At 42.4% G+C, this 18,539-nt stretch overlaps 1 protein-coding gene across 7 annotated transcripts in view; it reads right to left on the bottom strand.

Moving 5' to 3' along the window:
* The window catches only part of rtn4a (reticulon 4a), a 32,264-nt gene extending 17,575 nt beyond the window's left edge, over positions 1–14,689 (bottom strand). Inside the window, exons 1-4 of one of the 7 annotated variants that reach the window (XM_071473429.1) lie at positions 13,908–14,668; positions 7,408–7,443; positions 5,732–5,785; positions 2,085–3,962 (exon numbers count right to left, since the gene is read on the bottom strand). In XM_071473429.1, coding sequence (XP_071329530.1) covers positions 2,085–3,962; positions 5,732–5,785; positions 7,408–7,443; positions 13,908–14,466 — 2,527 coding nt within the window. In that variant the 5' untranslated portion in view covers positions 14,467–14,668. Of the gene's footprint in view, positions 1–2,084; positions 3,963–5,731; positions 5,786–7,407; positions 7,444–13,907 lie in introns of all 7 variants that reach the window. The other 6 variants (XM_071473432.1, XM_071473434.1, XM_071473430.1 and 3 more) reach the window with 6 other exon arrangements.
* Between the last annotated feature and the right edge of the window lie 3,850 nt (positions 14,690–18,539).

Genomic DNA, 18,539 nt, shown 5'->3' with positions numbered 1-18,539 from the left:
ACTGGATTCATATTTATTATTATTTTTTTTTTTAAATCAACACTTGTATATGACTTCATTTACAGGAGAAGACAAACGGCACACACTTGTGTTAATGCACTGGTGGTAGAGGAGTTTGCAACCAGTTTAGCTGGGACAGTCTGACCACATGAACTAGTCAGTCCAATAATGACCAGCTGTCCTGCTGGAAACAAACATGGCCGACAGTTTATGAAACAGTTACATAAAAGTACAAAGATTGTCTCTCTGAGGACAAAGCAGCACATTGTGACCTTTGACATGAGGACGTCGGCTCAGAAAATGAGTTTTTTTGTTTTTTTTTGGCCTTTTTAATGCCTTTATTGGATAGGTCAGTGAGAGAGTGACAGGAAAGTCAGGGAGACAGATGCTGCACAGGGATAACATGCAGCAAGGGGCCACGGGTTGGATTCGAACCGAGGGCCACTGCAGTTAGGACTAAGCCTTAATGGTATGCACGCTACCAGGTGAGCCACCGAGGCGCCCCAGACAATGAGTTCTTATTTTATTGACCAAACCACTAAATCGATCAATCAGAAAAATAGGCTCAATTACTCTCATTTGCAGCCCTGATAACACCCTGTGCAGTTTTTACTCTTCAGAGACAGTGTCAGTTTCAGTGCAGTGAACAGAGGTTTGATCAGAACTGCTGTTCTGCTGAGTGTTTCTGTGTTGGAGAACCCTGTGGGTCTGCCAGTGTCGCAATGCAGGGAGGAGGAGGAGGAGGAGGAGGAGGAGGCGGCAGCTTTAATTAACAGGAGATCCCTCCACACACACACACACACACACACACAAACGGTTTAAGCCCGCGCAGATCGCCCCAAAGAGCAAAGTCCTACTGCTCTAGTTACACAGTATCTGTCTGACTTTGTGCGTGCGTGCATGCGTGTATTAACAGATCAATATCAGTTTAAATAAAACTGAGTCACGCATTAAAATGAAGACCATGCGATGTTGCAGGTTGGGGTGTGTGTCTGTGTGGGGGTGAACAGCCGATTTCTACACTGACATATCATCCTATTTATTCTCCAAGTCCCTCAAGAAACATTAAAGACAAACTCAGTTTTACAGATAATTACCTCTCTTCTTCTGTGGACAGGATATATGCACAAACTCAAAAGTGGACTAGTGGTTTCTCTACTGTTTCTAATTAAACTCAAACGTTGATGTGTATGTGAACGCCTCCTGGGGTCTAACAGAACAGTGACTATCTCCCATAACTATTAATCTGTTCATCATTATATCAAAGCCAGTTAAAATAGTTAGAGTGGTTGGTGGTTAGAAAGTTCAATGACCTCTTCAGTCATCACTGTTATGTTCAATATTTCACCTCAGGTACAGAATATTTCACGTGTTACACAATGTGGAGAGGCTGTAAAACACAAACTGAATCAGAGCAGCCACATATTCAGTAACAGGGCGTGGCTGGTAGCTGTGTGTGTGTGTGTGAGTGAGATTATGAGGTGGTGCTGGGTTTCAAGTTGGCATCTCAAGTTTTTTCAGAACAGAGAGAAGCTAAAATCAGGCGGTGAGGTAACGCTGTTGGACAGGGAGCATGCTCAGTGGGAAAATACAAACTAACTTCACCAGTGTTTGATCAGGTCCCATGATGCCTCTTTTCTGCTCAGCATGAATTCGACAAACTCTTCTACATTTATTTTGCACCTTTTACAAAGGAACTATAAAGTAGCGTAAAATCAATGTTACATCACATTTCACTTACCAAATCACAAATTAAAATGAAAAATGAAATAAAATGTGAACAGATGTTCTAATGAGACAAAATGCACAAAATGCAGCAAAAGCAAAGGTCAAACTACAATGGAACACACAGACACACAAATTAAAGCAGATGTTACAAAATGCAAAGGGTTAAAAAAATGCAAGAGGGAAAAGGTGGCACTAAGGAGAAGAGATGAGCTCTAAAGAAAACACGGCTGCTGGTGGGGTAACGGAACTAAGTGTGACGATGAAAATGATGTAGATGGAACATGAAGGTGAAAACTGAGGAGGATGTGGGGATGGGGGCGGGTGGTGGTTTCCATGCCAGAACTGGTTTATTTTACCTGCTCTTATGTTCAGGTTCGGCATCTTAAACAGTTTGCCGCCCTCCATGCTCCTCTTAGCAACCGGCTCCTCTGGTTTGCGGACAGGGGAGTGGGTGAGTGGAGCTGGGGATGGGGATGGGGGCTGCTGGATGTCAAGCTTCTCCAGCTCAGCCTTACTCTTCTGGGGGGAGGCCTGGGTAAGGAAGCAGTAGGAGCTCTGACTTGGAGCCTCTTCTTCGACCTCTAGGGGTGGGGCTACATTTGTTGGAGGTGGAGCAGAAACTGGAACCACATCTTTCTGACCAAAGCTGAGGTCATCATCCATGGGGATTTCTGGGGCCTTTGATGAGGCAAACTTGGAAGTATCCAGAGCCTCAAGAAACTCGTCGATAACACCCCTAGGCGGCCGCTCAATGAACTCAAACTCCTCAGAGGAAACTTCATGCTCAGAGACCTCCTCAGCCACCTCTGGCTCCTCCTCCATCTTCAGGTCCTTCTTCTCCGTTTCCACCTGGAAGCTGGCAGGGTTTTTAGCCATAGCTTCCAGGACTGGAGACAGAGAGTCTGCCGTGGGTGACTCTGAATCTGAATCCTCAGCCAGGGCCTTTTTGTTCTGGAAGTCAAATGGCTCAAACTTTTCAGTCATTTTGGGAGAATCGTGGCTTGAGAACCAATCTTTCTGCTCTATCTTGACAGGTTCCTCTTCTTTGACCTTAGCTGGGGTAGTTTCCTCAGCCTCTTTGACAAGATCAAATGCACCAAAGCTTTTGTCATCTTCAGCTTTTGCTTTGTCTGCAGCTTTCACTTCCATCTCTTCAGCCATCTCCTTCAGCAGGGACACTTTAGCATCAAAGGCAAACGGGTTGTTAGCTGACAGATTGATTGGAGGGTTGGGTGACTCCATCATCCTCCGTTCTAGGATGGGACTCTGCTCCTCCGGACTTCCTTCAGAGGAACCAGAGTCGATTTTTTCAGGGTTGAGTGGGGAAGACTTCAGGATGTCTGGAAGCGATGGAGGGAGAGGAGAATCCTCCTCTTCCCCTTCGTCGTCTTTGTGACCAGATGAGAACTGACTCTCTGACTGCATGAGTGAGTCAGCAGCCATCTTGCCTGTCTCAAATGTGTTCCCCTCATCTATAAAAGATGGTGGGCTATCCTGGGACTCTGCAGTCTGCCCGTACTGGACCAGATCTGGAGTGGGACTCTCTGATGTTTTGGAGGCTCTGCTGTCGGACTTTGAGTCTCCAAAATGGGAGTAGCCACTATCTGCCAGTGGGGAATAGCCTTCAAATGGGTTATTATTCTTCTTCACCTCGTACATCAAGTCATCCTCTTCATCAGACTTGTTGCCATGCAGGCCTGGCTCATACATGGAAGAGCTAATGTGGGCCGTGTCCTTGGAGAGGCTATCCATGGAGACCTTGGTGTTGTCTTGAGATGCTAGGAATGGTGAATCCCAGTGCTCTGTTGGGTTAGAGGAGGCAAGATGAGACTCAGGGACCATCATCTGGGGGTTCACAGGGGAGGGGCCAGTTGAGGACTTGTTTGAGCTAATCAGCTTCTCCTCAGGTGAAAAGGAAACTCCACTGTCTTCACAAGGGTTATGAGGCCCTGAGTCTTTCCCTAAACTCAGGTAAGGACCAGTTAAAGGATCTAGAAGGTCTTCCTTATTCTTACTACGGCCCGGTCCAGAGTCACCCTCTTCACCCTCCCAAGGCATGTCCTTGGAATGAGTAGCGGGGGGTTCAGTGGAGAAGGAGCCCAAGGGTGCAGCAGATCCAGAGGTAGGGGGCTGGTTGGGACTCTCTGTAAGAGAGAGCTCCTCCAGAGAGTCGGGGGAGTGAAGAGGGGAGAGAGGAGAGATGGGAGCAGGGGAATCACCCTTCTGCCCAAGTGCTTGAGTAGAGAGGGAGGAGGGAGAATGCAATACAGTACAAATCAAAGACATACTCCATTCCTTACAGTGCCCACCACATCTGGGTAGAATTCAACAGTGACTGAACATATTCTGAGGAATATTAACAAAATATGTTAACAAAAGCACTAAGAAATGTGGAATCACAAACCAACCAACATGAACTGCAACCAACAATTATTGTGATTGAAAACTACAACAAAGGGCCACAAACGTAAATCACATTTCTTTACATTTGCAGAGAAATGTAATTTGCATCTAAAAGCTTTTTTTTGTTTTGTAATTTGTTTGCCTGTTGCAGTTTGTGTTGGACAGTCTGCATTTTAATTAACAAACAATAATAAAACCATGAAGACCAGACAAGTGCTGCTGAAAGGTTGCCTGTGCCTGATAGACAGGTAATACAGTTTGGTAAAGGTTCAACCAATTCTGTAAAAAGCCAGTCAGCTGATAGTATAATGACAAGAGAACACAACCATCCACCTGTCCAAAGAGCCTCACATTCAGACCTCAATTATTCAAAAACAGGAGGAGAAAAACATGATTGTTAGAAGTTTTAAACCAACACATCAGGTTGAATATTAGACCTTAGAATACGAGTCTGATGATAAAACTCATCAAGTGACTTGACCCTTTACAAAACAAGAGCAGAACTGAAACCACCACACTGTAGTGTAACACTACATCACAGGTGGGTGTGTACAAAAGGCCACACCTGACCACAGTGACCACTGAAGGTAAATGTGGTAAGAGGGTAACAGTTACACCTGTCAAGCCATAAAGGTCATTGTGGAGTTAGGATTTACCTTTTTAACTGTTGACATGAGAAGCCTGTTTAACCACATTATCAGATCTATGTATTTACGGATCCTGTGATTATTATAGATCTGTGTGGTCAGCTCAGTAGGTTAAACCTGAGTAACAGTCCAGGGTTTGGTCGTGAGGGTCCACCACACGTGCTGTTAAAATCTGAAACCTAACCAGTAACTGTACATGTTCATTAACTGTAGTACTATGACTCAGAGGTGGTGGAGTAGACGCACAAAGCAGCTGAACACGGAAACAAATTAGAAGCACTGAACATGTGTAACTAAGTACAGTTGTTGAGTAAATGTCTTTCCATCACTACTCTACAGTAAAATCAGACAATTATGATGCACAGCGAACCTAACATGTTTGGTAAAACTGTTTTAATAATCAGCTGTGTTTTTTCTTGTTAATCAGGACAACTATCTTAAACAGTCAAACTGTCAGCACTTGTCTGGTGGTCAGTGAACCTACCACCCTGGTCTGGCACATGGTGGTAGACTCAGTCTTTACCCAGGTCTGGTGCCAGTAAACCGTGCTCAGTGTGTCAGACACAAACTGTTCAGTGATGGTCGATAATGATTCCTCTCAAACAACAGTCTCAAAATATTGGCAAGAAAAATAATTTCTACAAAAATCAACAGTGTTTCAGGCCTGAGGAGAATCATTATTACAAACTACATGTCAGTCTATTCTACACAACAGTCACACATGAGTCACAAGGCAACACAAACACAAGCCATCAACTAACATCAGATTTAGAGCTACAGGTGACAACAGCTACAGCTTCTTCCATGCAGCGAGTGACTGTGACTGCAGAGCAACAAACATGAAAGAAGGGAGCTGAGAGGAGGTCAATGAGGAGAAACACGGCAACAAACAGGGGGGAAGGGAAGGATGTGAGAGGAGGTTAATGAGGAGAAAGACAGCACAGAGAACTTGCCTGTAGGGAACTGCATCAGAGGATGAGGCTGAGCTTTAGAAGGAGAAGTTTCATCTGTGGAGGAAATGGGAAGAGAGCAGCAGAGTGAGTTTAGTCAGTTTATAAAGCCAGAGGAGGAAGACCAGGGGAAGATGCAGAAACCCTCTCCCAGTACAAACGAAACCTAATGTGGAAATCACCTCCCTAAATCTCTGTGTGGAGACCTGATTCTGGAGACGTGGGGGGGTTCACAGGGAATTCACCAAACACTGGCTCACAAGTCAACACACAAGGAAGGCCAGGTGCTGAAAGTAACTGAGTACATTTACTCAGGTACTGAGCTTCTGTACAGATCTGAGGTACTTTTATACTTGGATACTTTTACTTAGAGCAACTTAGAGCATTTCTACAGTAGTGTTACCTGAGTACTTCCTCCACCACTGGAGGTATCAAACCTACACACCAAACATTACTGTATGTTCACATTGTTTAACTCAACAGCTTCTCTCAGATGAGTGAACATTTGTATATGCTTTTATTTGAGTTGAGTTGATTTGTTTTTCCTGTGACCAACTGACCGATCAAACTTAGTCGATGAAGACTTCTCATCTACTGGTGTCTGGTTAACCACTGGTGGGCAGCAGAGTGACAGAGTTATAGAAATAACAGACAGGAGAGAAAGAAGCCTGGAGGCACTCGAAGAGGGAGCTCTCTGAGACCAGACATGGAACAGAAAGAATCCACCTGTGACCAGGAGCAAGGGATGATGGGTAATGGTTCCTCAGAACAACCAGAGGCAAGAGAGACACAGCCTCAAACAACACAAATAATGTGAACGTGTTGTACAACAAATACTGTTACATTACTAATACAGTCAACATTACTTCAGTGATTTTAGCAGTGATTTAATGAGAGACTTGATCAGAGATTTAATTGGTGATTTGATTAGTAATTTAAACAATTATTTGATCAGAAATTTAATCAAACTTGATTTTCACCTGTGTCTTAAAAAGACAAATGAAGCTGAATGAAATGAAGGGACATCATGAAGGACAATGAATCAGAGAAAATGCTGCTTCCAAAAACCTGTGAACAACTACTACACATATGAAACACAAATGTACAATGAGTGAGGATGGGGTTATGCAGGGTCACACATGTGAGAGCTGCTCCTCATAGCAGAACGTCTGTTGTGCATCTGTAGTTGAGGTTTGATACTGAGATCAAAACAGTTTGTGTTTTCAAATTAAACTATCTTCACTCCCACCAAACAAACCTCAACAAGCCTAAATAATTAAATACAGGATTCAGAGTCAATGCTATCGAAGCCCCTCCCACAAACCTATCAATCATCTATTGAGTAGCATAATTGACGTTTGTCTAAAGCTAAATGATCTGTGACTTGACCACAACTAACCAGATTAATAACAATCCCCTCCTTAAAAAACAATACGTTACTTTAAGCAATGTCTTTAACGCTGAAGTTGAACATGAACTCAGCTTCTCCAGTTCAGAGCTGATCATCTAATAACTTCGACAATCAGTTACTTATCACAGCGCTGCTGTCTGACATTGATTATCAGATTCATTGGTGTAGTCTGCATCAAATGCTTCAAATGATTATTTATGCTGATTTGATCATGAGATCATAACTAGGCCAAAATGATTGTTCATATTAGGCCATGTTGTTTGATTACTTCTGCTGTCCAGGTGTAGCTTCCAGCCATGAAGACCTGGGATTAAACCAATGAGACACATTCAGCATTTAACTCATTCACCATGCGATTCAATAGGAGACAGTGGGTTCATTTCTGCAGGATAAAAGTACTGTCCTGTTGAACACCTGAGTCTTTACATCCAGTCTCTGAACTTTCCAAAAACCTTCTACTCAGACGTTTCTTCGTGTGTCTAATGTAAAGTCTCAGGGGCTGTGATGAGTGCAGAAATGACACACTGTCATGAATTCAGGCTTCAGACTGAGCTGCCTCTTCTCTGTAAAATCACCTGGAGACAGAAAATAACTTGGACTGAAACATCAGTGTGTATTTCTGTCTGCTGCAGGAATTCTTTTCTGAGGGCCATGAAATAGTATGTAAATATGAGGCAAAATATCAGGAACTTCCTAAATCAACAGTCAGTTAATCATTAACATTGATAGTTAGTTAAACATCAAGTGACACAACAACTAACACTAACATTAAAAAATGACTTCATTTTAAAACTTTCAAAATCAAACATATTATATTAAACAGGTCAGTCTGACCATGAGAGGCCTGGACCCTCCATCAGAGGCCTGGAGCCTCCTTCAGAGGTCTGGGGCCTTCATCAGAGGCCTTGAGACTTCACCAGAGGTCTGGAGCCTTCACCAGAGGCCTGGGGCCTCCTTCAGAGGTCTGGGGCCTTCATCAGAGGTCTGGGGCCTTCATCAGAGGTGTGGTGCCTCCTTTAGAGGTCTGGAGCCTTCACCAGAGGCCTGGGGCCTCCTTCAGAGGTCTGGGGCCTTCATCAGAGGCCTTGAGACTTCACCAGAGGTCTGAAGCCTTCATCAGAGGTGTGCAGCCTTCACCAACGGTCTGGAACCTTTATCAGCGGTATAGAGCCTCCTTCAGAGGTCTGGAGCCTCCTTCAGAGGCCTGGCCATACTTTTTCAGGCTTTTCAAGGCCTGCAGAAATCCTGACTCCTACAAAGTAACATTGCCATCACAGTTTTGCACAAAATAGAATCTTTTTTTTATTTTTTAGAAAACTCAACAAATTCAGCTGTCTGCCTCAGTTAAAACTAGCTCCCTTGGGCCTGATACAACTGAGACCAAGACTTGAATGTGATAAAAGTGTTTCTGCTTCAATTCTGTGAAATATTGCTTCGTGGAATAGTATGAAGGGATTAGGTTAGGGATACTTTTTTCTTAGATATTTGAGAGTTTTCTCTAAATTCACGTGTTTCCATGACTTGTTTTTAACTTTGCACCTTCAGTTTGTGCATTAAGCAAGTTAATAAGAACACAGCTACTGATGACCAAACCTACAAAGTCATATATGAACAAAGTCTAACTCATTGCACCTGCTCTTTGTGGACATGCTGCAAATAACAGCAGACTCCCAAGTCCTCTGACACAAGGGGACAAAGATCAGCTGGAGGTCAGTGACCTGAGGACCAGCTCAGCTCACTGTGGTTCTGAGGACTGTGGTCCTAACAGTTACAGCCAGTACACATCGATTGAAATCAACACAGTCTGCTCTCAGTCTAATCACATGCACTATATACAGCCACTACAGTCAGACTGAGTCCTGGATAGTCGTCAGGGGGTTGTTGGTAAATTTGCCGTGAATAATCTTACAAAACAAGAGAACTGATTCCAACTCACGGTCAACAATTATGGTGAATTCATCAAACAAAATACAATTCAACAGTGTGACGAAGGTCCCTTCATCTCACTGTTAATGACAAGTCAGTTCAGAAGCACATACAAACATGAACTCAGAAAAATGACCCACAGGGACCAATCAACAATTTTAGTACCTGAGGGAGGCAGAAACAAGACACAGATAAGGCCCCACATATTCATCAATAAGATCAATTATCAATTGATGAGTGAAATATTTTCTGCTTTCACAGACATCAGTATAAACAATGGAGTCGTCAACATCAGCTGTTTGGTCCTCTCCTGCTTTAATTAAACCATCACAACTCAGTCCAGATCTTGAGTGCATATGTGTCACTGCTGAACTTGATCTCTTGGAAGGAGCTCTGGACCCAATCAGACCTCCAAACCTGGGGGGTTCAGGCGTGTTGCTATACATGCTGAGGCCTCCGCTTCCTTTATGAGCTATAAGTATCTGGAGGAATGTCTCACAGCTTGACACAGATAAATGACTTCAGGCCAACGACTCACCTGCTCCCATCTTGTAAAATAAAGAACTCAAAGTACACTTCCTGTTGAAGCCTCTCAGCTTGCTAACACTTTAAATGTCAGTAACTAGATTTAACATGGACACTTCTCCTGAGCCCAAAACAGTTCACTCTTAACTAACGGTTTTCCAACCAGACCAGTTTATTTTGGTTCCTGGTTAGTTCACTGATAGACTAGACAACCCCCTCGCCCCCCCAAATCCTGTCCACAGACTGAGGACACAGTGAGAGGGAAACTGGCCTCCAGCAAAACCAAAACCAATCCTGTCTGCATCCTGTGTGGGTGTCGACCCCGTGATAATTGCTGTTATTGTGTGAACTTTATGAACCTAATGTCTGTTCATCTGCAGGAGGTCACTGTGGTACAGTCATCAATAAGAGACACTAGTAATATTAACCATTATTAAAGGAGGACTGAGTCTGACATTTGTGTATCTCAACATCTGGTTTTACTCCTGCTCCTAAAGAACCATCAGTGTGGATATATGTCCACTGGTTCACTGATGAGACGCAGTAACAGGAAGCCTCCTTAAAAATCACTGTGAATGTGATGAATCAACACAATGTGTGGAAATCATCTTTCATCACACAGTTCTGGAAACCTCTGCAGTCATCACTGTGATAAGAGGCCAGATTTAACACACATTAACATGAGCTTCATCAGATTTAGGAGTGTTTGTCACTTGTGGACTGAGCCAGCTGCTGTGTTGGCAGAGGAAGAACAACAGAACGCCTGGTGGTGATGTTGCTCTGGGTGGAGGGGCCTGACTCTGAAACACTTGACATCACTTCACCAGGATACAGAGAAAACAACAACAGTGGACAGCACAGACACACACTCATTGAGCTTTAAGCCTCTGTGACTGTGCGTCTGATATCTCTCCTCTCCATCTAATCCACCTGGCCACATCACAAGCTCTCCACAAACACACATTGACGGATGTAGGTGACCCAAAAATAAGATGGAGGTTGGCAGTGACCGCTGAGCCCTGGACAATTAACAAGCCTGTCGGTCACGCCGTCTGAGCGGAGGGAACAGGACCTCACATCAAACACCTGTTTTAGTTTGATGACGTGAATCTATGTGATGTTAAGTCACAACAACACTCATCAGACCAGAACAGAGACACTGAAGTGGGTGGATGTGTAACACTGACACACTGTGTTATACTTAAGGCTGCAACCATTATTATTATTATTATTATTATTATTTAATCAATCTGCCTCCTATTTTCTGGATATCAGAATCATTTGTCTGTAAAATGTCAAAAAAGTCTAGTTAGTCTAATTAGTCCAGGTCTCAGTCTCAGTGTCAGTCTTGGTCTCGGTCTTAGTCTTAGTTTCAGTCTTAGTCTAACCCGTCTTCAGATGTTTTGTTTGGCCAAAAGTCAAAAACCAAAGATTATTAATTTTCACTCTCATAGAAGATAAAAGAAAAACACAATATTCAAATTTTTTGACATTTATGCTTTGAAAAAATGACCGATCATCAAAAATGTGGCCAATTATTTTTCGACAAGAATAATCAATTAATCGACTGTTTCAGATTGTTCCAAAATGATACCTGATCATTCAGTACTAAAAACAAACCTTTCTGCCATACATTACATCTGCACTGGAGCAGAGTAACTAAGTACATTTACTCAAGTACTGTAGTTCAGTATAAATTCTAGATATGTGTTATTTACTTGAGTATTTCTTCTTTATCATTGTATTCCATCACATCAGGGGTTAACATTGTACTTTCCTGCTCTACGTTCATCTGAGAGCTGCAGGTAATGAATTATAACAGGAACATGTTGTTTGGTACCAAACAGATCTAAAAGTTTAGGCAATTGATCAATTAGTGGATCAACAGAAAATTAATCTGCAACTATTATGATAATTATTTAATCATTTCAGTCAATTTTCAAACAAAACTTCTCAACATGTTACAGCCCCAGGTGATCTTGTCTTATCTCACTATAGGCGAGCCAAAACAAAAGTCTTAAACACACTACCTTGTACTTGAATTGATCAGTTAATCAAGAAAAAAATCAGCAGATTTATCAGCAATAAATATAATCAAGAGCTGCATCCCTCAACTAGTTTTCCTCAGATCTGGGCACGATTTGATGACATGTAGAGATGATAAAAAATAATAATTATGTCAAACCAGACTTTTAAAAAGCCTGATCAGAGCAGTTACTTTAAATACATAACGTAAAGCATATTTACTAAAGGATGGAAGACCATTCATTTAAAAAATGAACAGAAAACTCAATCTGACCGAAACAATCAATTACTTGATCAAAAATTTAACTATTTTGATAATATATTCATTTTCATGGAATTTTTCAAACAAAACTAATGGAGAGTCCACCTCTTTTTTCTTTATCATATTCACAGTGAACTGAGGATCTTAGTTTGGACTGTTGGACAAAAGAAGACGCCTTCAGCTCAGTGAAGGTACAGTTCTTGATGTTTTGTCAACGAAATAATTAATTAAAGAAATCATTAATAATAATGATGATGATGATGATGATGATGATGATGATGATGATGATGAAGAAGAATCAATAATGAAGATAATCATTACTTGCAGCCCTACTCTAATTACCCTTGATGATTTCTGTACACATTTCTCTTTTGTTCTGACTCTGGTGACTCTGCTGCTTTTAACTGGAGCTCATGGTTTATCCACCTCCATCAGTGGCCTTGCCAAGCAGCCCCACCCTGCCTCTCTGCTGCCTGCTCCTCATGGCTGGAGGAGCCCAGACAGGCCTGTTTACCTGCCACCTGCCTCATTTCATTAACAATAAACAACAAGAACAACAGCAGCAGCTCTGGATGGGCTCTTCTTAAAATTACAATCTATTCAAACATCACTAAAAGCCACTTACAGATCACAGAGAGCAGTTTACAGGGAACACAGGCCTCTCCAGCTTAGTTGTGGTCGGATTTGGGATGTTGGTCTGGGTGGGGATTGTTTTTTGTTTGGGGGGGGGGGGGGCTGAAGCCAGGGTAACAGAATAAAATACGTAGCTCTTCTAAGGCCAAAGATCGTGCTGTAATAATGTGGATATGTAGGGAAGCCGACAGGGAGTGGACAGAGCGGATTCCTTTGTTGTGACTAATCTCTGGGTTATAGCTTCAACGGCTAACTTCCGTGCTTCCATTATCGGACAGGTTATTGACCTAAATGCCACACCTGTCTCTTACTTTCAGTCACCAAAATATACCAGGCAACCTCACATAGTATCATCATCTCTATTGTAATTCAAATTACCAGATTCCAGGTTACTGAGGATTACGTTATAACGTTAGCTTAGCACTCAAATCAACGTGATTTCTGGCGAGACAGACCTCATACCATCGAGCATTTTGCCTTCTTCTTAAGCTTTGTATTATAAAATAAACGATGTAGCCTGGATAGATGATAACCTCTCGGTGCTGGTTATTATTTGTGGCTGCATCAACAAAAAACAATAAAACAGTGTCCGACGATGGAACTATGGTTAGCCAGAGGGTAGCGGCACAGAGCAGACGGCGCTGCTCGTCTGAAACAACGATGACTTTTAATACCGGTAAAACTCAAAGATCTTCATCTAAACTTAACTAAATACACAGCAGACTTCAGGTGAATGCAGCTCGTTGTTCACACGTCGCTGGAGGATAAACGGTGAAATATCTGCGGCTCCTCCGGTTAACGGCCGACGTGACGCCTCCTGCCGTGTCTCAGTGAAAACAGGTGGGCCGCACCGAGATAACACAGCAAAACCGGGGCCGAGCTGCCGACTCATTCACCGGAACCTCAGTGAAAACGGTTAAAACGGGTTCGTTTTCGCACCACAAACACTCGTCTGAACAAATGTCCGTTTCCCCGACGTAACGTTCACATTCTGCGGTCAGACAGCTGCTCCCGGGCAGAGAACACCCGCTCGCCTCAGGGTAGCATCACCGCTAACCGCGGCTAACAACCGCGACCGTACCGCACAGACGTTACTAATCCGGACAAAACGACCACAGTTTAACACAATTTAATGAATACGACCGATTAAAGTAGGTTATACCGACCAAAGGTGGCGTTTCACCGAATTTACTTATCTCCATGTCGGCATCTGGACAAGCACACGATGCTAACCCAGACTGGTGCACAGAAACCGGTAAGATGGAAAAAACCCATTAAAATGTGGCTCAGATGAATTTCCCTCAACCCAAAGATTAGAATTAGATAATTGATCTGGGGCAGAAGCTAAAATCACGTTCCTGCGCTGATTAACCGTCATTTTCCGTTCAGATACTCACACGATGCAGGAGCCGGTGATTCCTCCGTCACCGCAGGTCGCTCTGCTGCCTCTGCGGAGGCTGGGGCTGCTTTCCGGGATTCAGCCGCTGGGAGGGCGTCGCTCTCCGGGGCAGGTTCTGGCTCGGGGGCAGCCCGTGGCTCCGGTAAGATCTTGGTACTTTCCGGTTCGGCTTTAGGGGCAACGACTTGTGGCTCCTCTGGGATTAGAGGGGTCTCAGGAACAAAACAAGAGGCGGTGGAGTCCGGGGTCTCCTTCTCCATCTCAGGCTCCGGATCCCTTACCTCTGGCTCCGACCCCGGTTCTGGCTCCTGTAACGTTACCGGCTCCGCTGGGGGAGAAGGGGAAGTTTCCGTCACCTCGTGTGGCGCACTGTCCTCAGCAATGTGCCTCTCCAGAGCGTCCTGAGCCCCGCCGACCAAGTCCACGATATCATCCACGCTGAAGAGGTCTTGTTTGAGCTGGTCCGGCTCGGGGTCCGGCTCGGCCTGGTAGTGGTGCACCCCCTCACTGAACAGAGGAGTGGTAGAGGAGACTTGCTGCTCATCGCTGTCTGCCATTTTTCTTTTTCTTCACTAAGTGTCTCCTCAGGTGGAAAAAGTTTTTGATCCGGTAAATTTTCGGCTCAGTTACCGCCTGTAACAAACTTCCACCAGGGAGAGCTGTGAAACCGCGCCGGTAACTCCCTCCGGTAACTCAGCTTTATCACACCGGAAAATGTGGACAAGTGCGCCACACGACAGCTGCCCCAGAGTCGGACCCGACTCTTAGACGGCCACCGTGAAGTTGAGAAGAGGGGAACTCCGCTGACCAATTACCTGCGGTTTAACTTCTGAGTGACACGAGTTTTGGCCAATCAGAATAGTCACAGTGCATGCTGACCCCGCCCTCCGTCAAACCTCTGCTGAACCCGAGGAGGAGCTGAGAGTTGCTCCAGCAGGGCAGTTGTTACATAACTTTAACTTACTCCATTTTCCTCAGTAGCACATTTACTCAAGTACTGTGCTCACTTGACGATGTCCAAGTACAAGTACCTTAAACCCGTACCTGAGTATTCTTGCTGCTCTTCTGCCACAGTTAGCCTGGAGCAGCTACAACAGCAAAATGCTGCTGACGGATCGATGACTCAGGATCAATGATCTGATCACAAAATCAATAATAATACAACAATCAAGACCTCATGTTATACATAGTGAGTACTTTTCTACTTTTGATAATTTAAGTAGATTTTGCCAATGATATTAATTGTACTTTGTAGGATTTTGAGTACAAGACTTGTACTTGAGTATTTATGGTACTTTAATTAAGGGATCTGTACAGTACTTTAATGCTTTTAATTCCTCCTCCTGCTTCTGTGCAGCCAAACCATCAAACTTTGAGGACGACACACAAAGAGCAGCAGAAGAAGTATTCAGAACCTTTACTTTAATTGACAGTGTAGAAATATTCCATTATAAGTCTGCATTCACAGAGTTGCAAAAGTACAAAAGCATTAGCATCAAAATATACTTGAAATACCAAAAGCAGTTGATATTTAAATATACCGAGTTTGTTTTATAAGTATGAATCTGAAACTAGTAACTAGTGACCGAAACTTTAATATAAATTAAATGCAGAAAAACTACAGTATTCCCCCTGAAATGTGATGGAATAGAAAGATAAAGTAGCATAAAATGGAGATGACTGTAAAGGTCACTGTTCAAAGTATCTTGAGTAATTCAGTCTGGACTAAAGAGGTGGAAAAACCAACCAGAGCCATGCTGCTAGCCTCAGAGGCTGAACCCTACTGACTTTGGTGATTTTTGTCTACCGCCACCTTGGGGCTGACTGTTGTAGTGAGATTATGAAAGACCCCTTTCCTTGTGATCCATAGACTACTGTGACATCTTTTTGAAGCAGCTAAAAACACTTTTATTCAGACGGGCTTTTGGTCAGTCTGTCTGACTACCTCCTCCTTTGTATTTTAGTGCTCTGTGTTCACATCTTGCTTTTTAATGTCTCATTCCTTTTTTAATGATGCAAAGCACTTTGTGATTTTTTTATCTGTGAAAGTGCTGTATAAATAAACTCTACTTACTAGATGGATTGCCACAATAGTAACAAAACATTCACGGTCCCCAGAGGATAGATGCTAATCGATGCTGTGAAATATCTCAACATCTTTTGACACAGTCATTCAGAGTTCATCCAGAGGATGAACTTTGCTGACTTTAGCTTAGATACAGAGCCAGAGGAGTCAACTTGTAGTTTTGTTATGGTTCTGCGCAAGGGCGTCGCTAGACATAAAGCTCTACTGGGGCACATTCAAGAAACATTTTGTGTTTATGAATTTTCCATGTTCCTGAATGTATGCCACTATAGAAAGCATGGCAACCAAAATATCTTTTCATACTTGTGTGTATTGTCTGGAATCTGGCACCAAAAAAATGATCATGATAGTGGGATAGCCTACTTTATGTCTTAGCAATAATTTGTAAAAAAAAAATATCATGTACTGACATAACTATATAATGTAAGCTATATTAGAATATCAGTCCGAAGTTGGAGGCAAATTGTTACTGTAATTTACTGTTGCTGTAATTTCAAAACTGGATTACTTGAGAAAGGCAAAAGGCAGAAATGAATACTTTATACCAATGGAAACGGTAGGGACTGCTGTTTATTTTGATGTTTGTTTTGTAAACTCAGGAGTTGGTGAGGTATTGCGCCGACATGATGGGTTGTGGATATGAACGCAGAGCTGTATGCAGAATATGATAAATTTGATGTGAATTCGTTGATGTTAATTTTATCGCAAACTGTTTATCACAGCAACTAGTGGGTAGCACCGTTGGGAAGCTCAAGTCGTGTGGTTTCATATGATAGATGTATGTTAATTGTGTGATGAGTATTCCACCAGCAATTTGATAGAGATTAATGGGTGCGATTTATTCCGCAGTGCCAAAGACGTTACTGTTTCTGAAATGTGATCAGGAAATTTTACTGGGACACAGTAGATATATACTGGGGGACGTGCCCCAGCAAAATGGGTCTGGTGAGGGCAACGGTTCTGTGCTGGCAACAGCCAGAGCTGGAGGCATATTGTTTTCAGGTTGTCACATTCTCTTGGACACAACATCTGAGTAACACCTCAACAGAACTTTGGCATAAATGTTTGCTTGAACTCAAGTAAGAACTGATTAGATTTTGGTGGTCAACGGTCAAGGTCAGTGTGACCTCACAAAACACTTTTTAGCCATTACTCAAGACTTCACACAGCAATTTTGACAAATGTTTGATATTTTACATGACTCTGGATAAACCGGGATGTGATCTGAAACTAGTCTGAGGCAATAATTATATTCTGCTCTTTGTTTGTCCACAGAGATCAATAAAGTTAGTTCAGAGCTGGGAGCTGAGCTCAGCCTCAGTCTGAGATGTTGATGTCTACACAGCAGACTTAGGACAGGCTGCTCTATATATAACAGAGAATATATACGTCTGTAAGTCTATACAGCTGCCTCAGAGACATGTGATAGTGTGATGGGGGTGAGGGTCAAAATGTCTGTGCTAAAATCAGATCTGCTCCTTTCTGACACACTGAGGTTTGATTGATTATATATTATTTAACTTGTGTAGTGTAAACTCATAATATATATATATATATATATATATATATAATATTTTTTAATTGGTAGCTACTGACATTAATTGGCTGCTGTTCTCAAATGTTGTTACTTAGTATAAATATCATTATATCATATATTGATCAATTTGTTGATCTGATTTTTTAAGTCAGTTTGGCACTTACTGGACTTTTTGTGGAGCTTTTAGTAATATGTTGTGGTCTTTATCTCTTCAAGTCGTCAAGTTTTCAACTTCAGGTGATTCAGAACAGGGATTTTAGGGGAGAACTGGTCTTTACTATGATTCACTCATATACAGAGAAAAACAACTGAAGCGCTGAAGGTTTAGAAAAACTAAAACTAGTTCAGAGAGTTTGAGGCTCAGTGTCAGAGGTTTTTGAGAAGGTGTAATTCCATCTGTGTGTGTGTGTGTTTCTGTGATTCAGACTCTGATTCACAGACTCATGTACTGTAACAATTTGCATGAATATGAAATATGTAAATAAATATATAAATCTATTGATCGATTAGGTGATTTCAAGCTAAATAACTGAACACATAACATCTTACTTCAGTGTGTCAGCATGTTCACATCAGCAGTAAACAATATGTTATGTTTAGGGAGGATGAGGATGAGCATGAAGGCAGCTGTGTTTCAGATGAAGAGAACAGACTGAAGGTTTAATAACCTTCTATCACAGTGGATCATATAAACAAAGTTTTACAAGCTATTCATCTCTATATGTTGTTTATGTTTATAAAACAAACTAAATGATAGCTCAGTTTATTTCTGAATAGGAAGACACAGCTGATTAACAGCATGAACATAAACCAGTTCTAATTAAATTTATTTACATTTATATTTTATCTCATTTTATTTATTTTCATTTGCCGTGTTGTTCAGGTTTGGGTTTGTTGTTGTGCATTTGTTGCTGATCTCTGTAAAGACATAAAACACACATACACACACACACGCACACACATACATACAGTTTATAGGGAGGATGTGTTTGTTGTAGAAAAAGGGA

Source organism: Trachinotus anak, unplaced genomic scaffold (genome assembly GCF_046630095.1).
Source record: "Trachinotus anak isolate AG129_WGS33_773 ecotype Australia unplaced genomic scaffold, CSIRO_AGI_Tana_v1 ptg000052l, whole genome shotgun sequence".
In the NCBI taxonomy this organism is placed as follows: Eukaryota; Metazoa; Chordata; class Actinopteri; order Carangiformes; family Carangidae; genus Trachinotus; species Trachinotus anak.
This window is presented reverse-complemented; position numbering and strand designations above follow the sequence as displayed.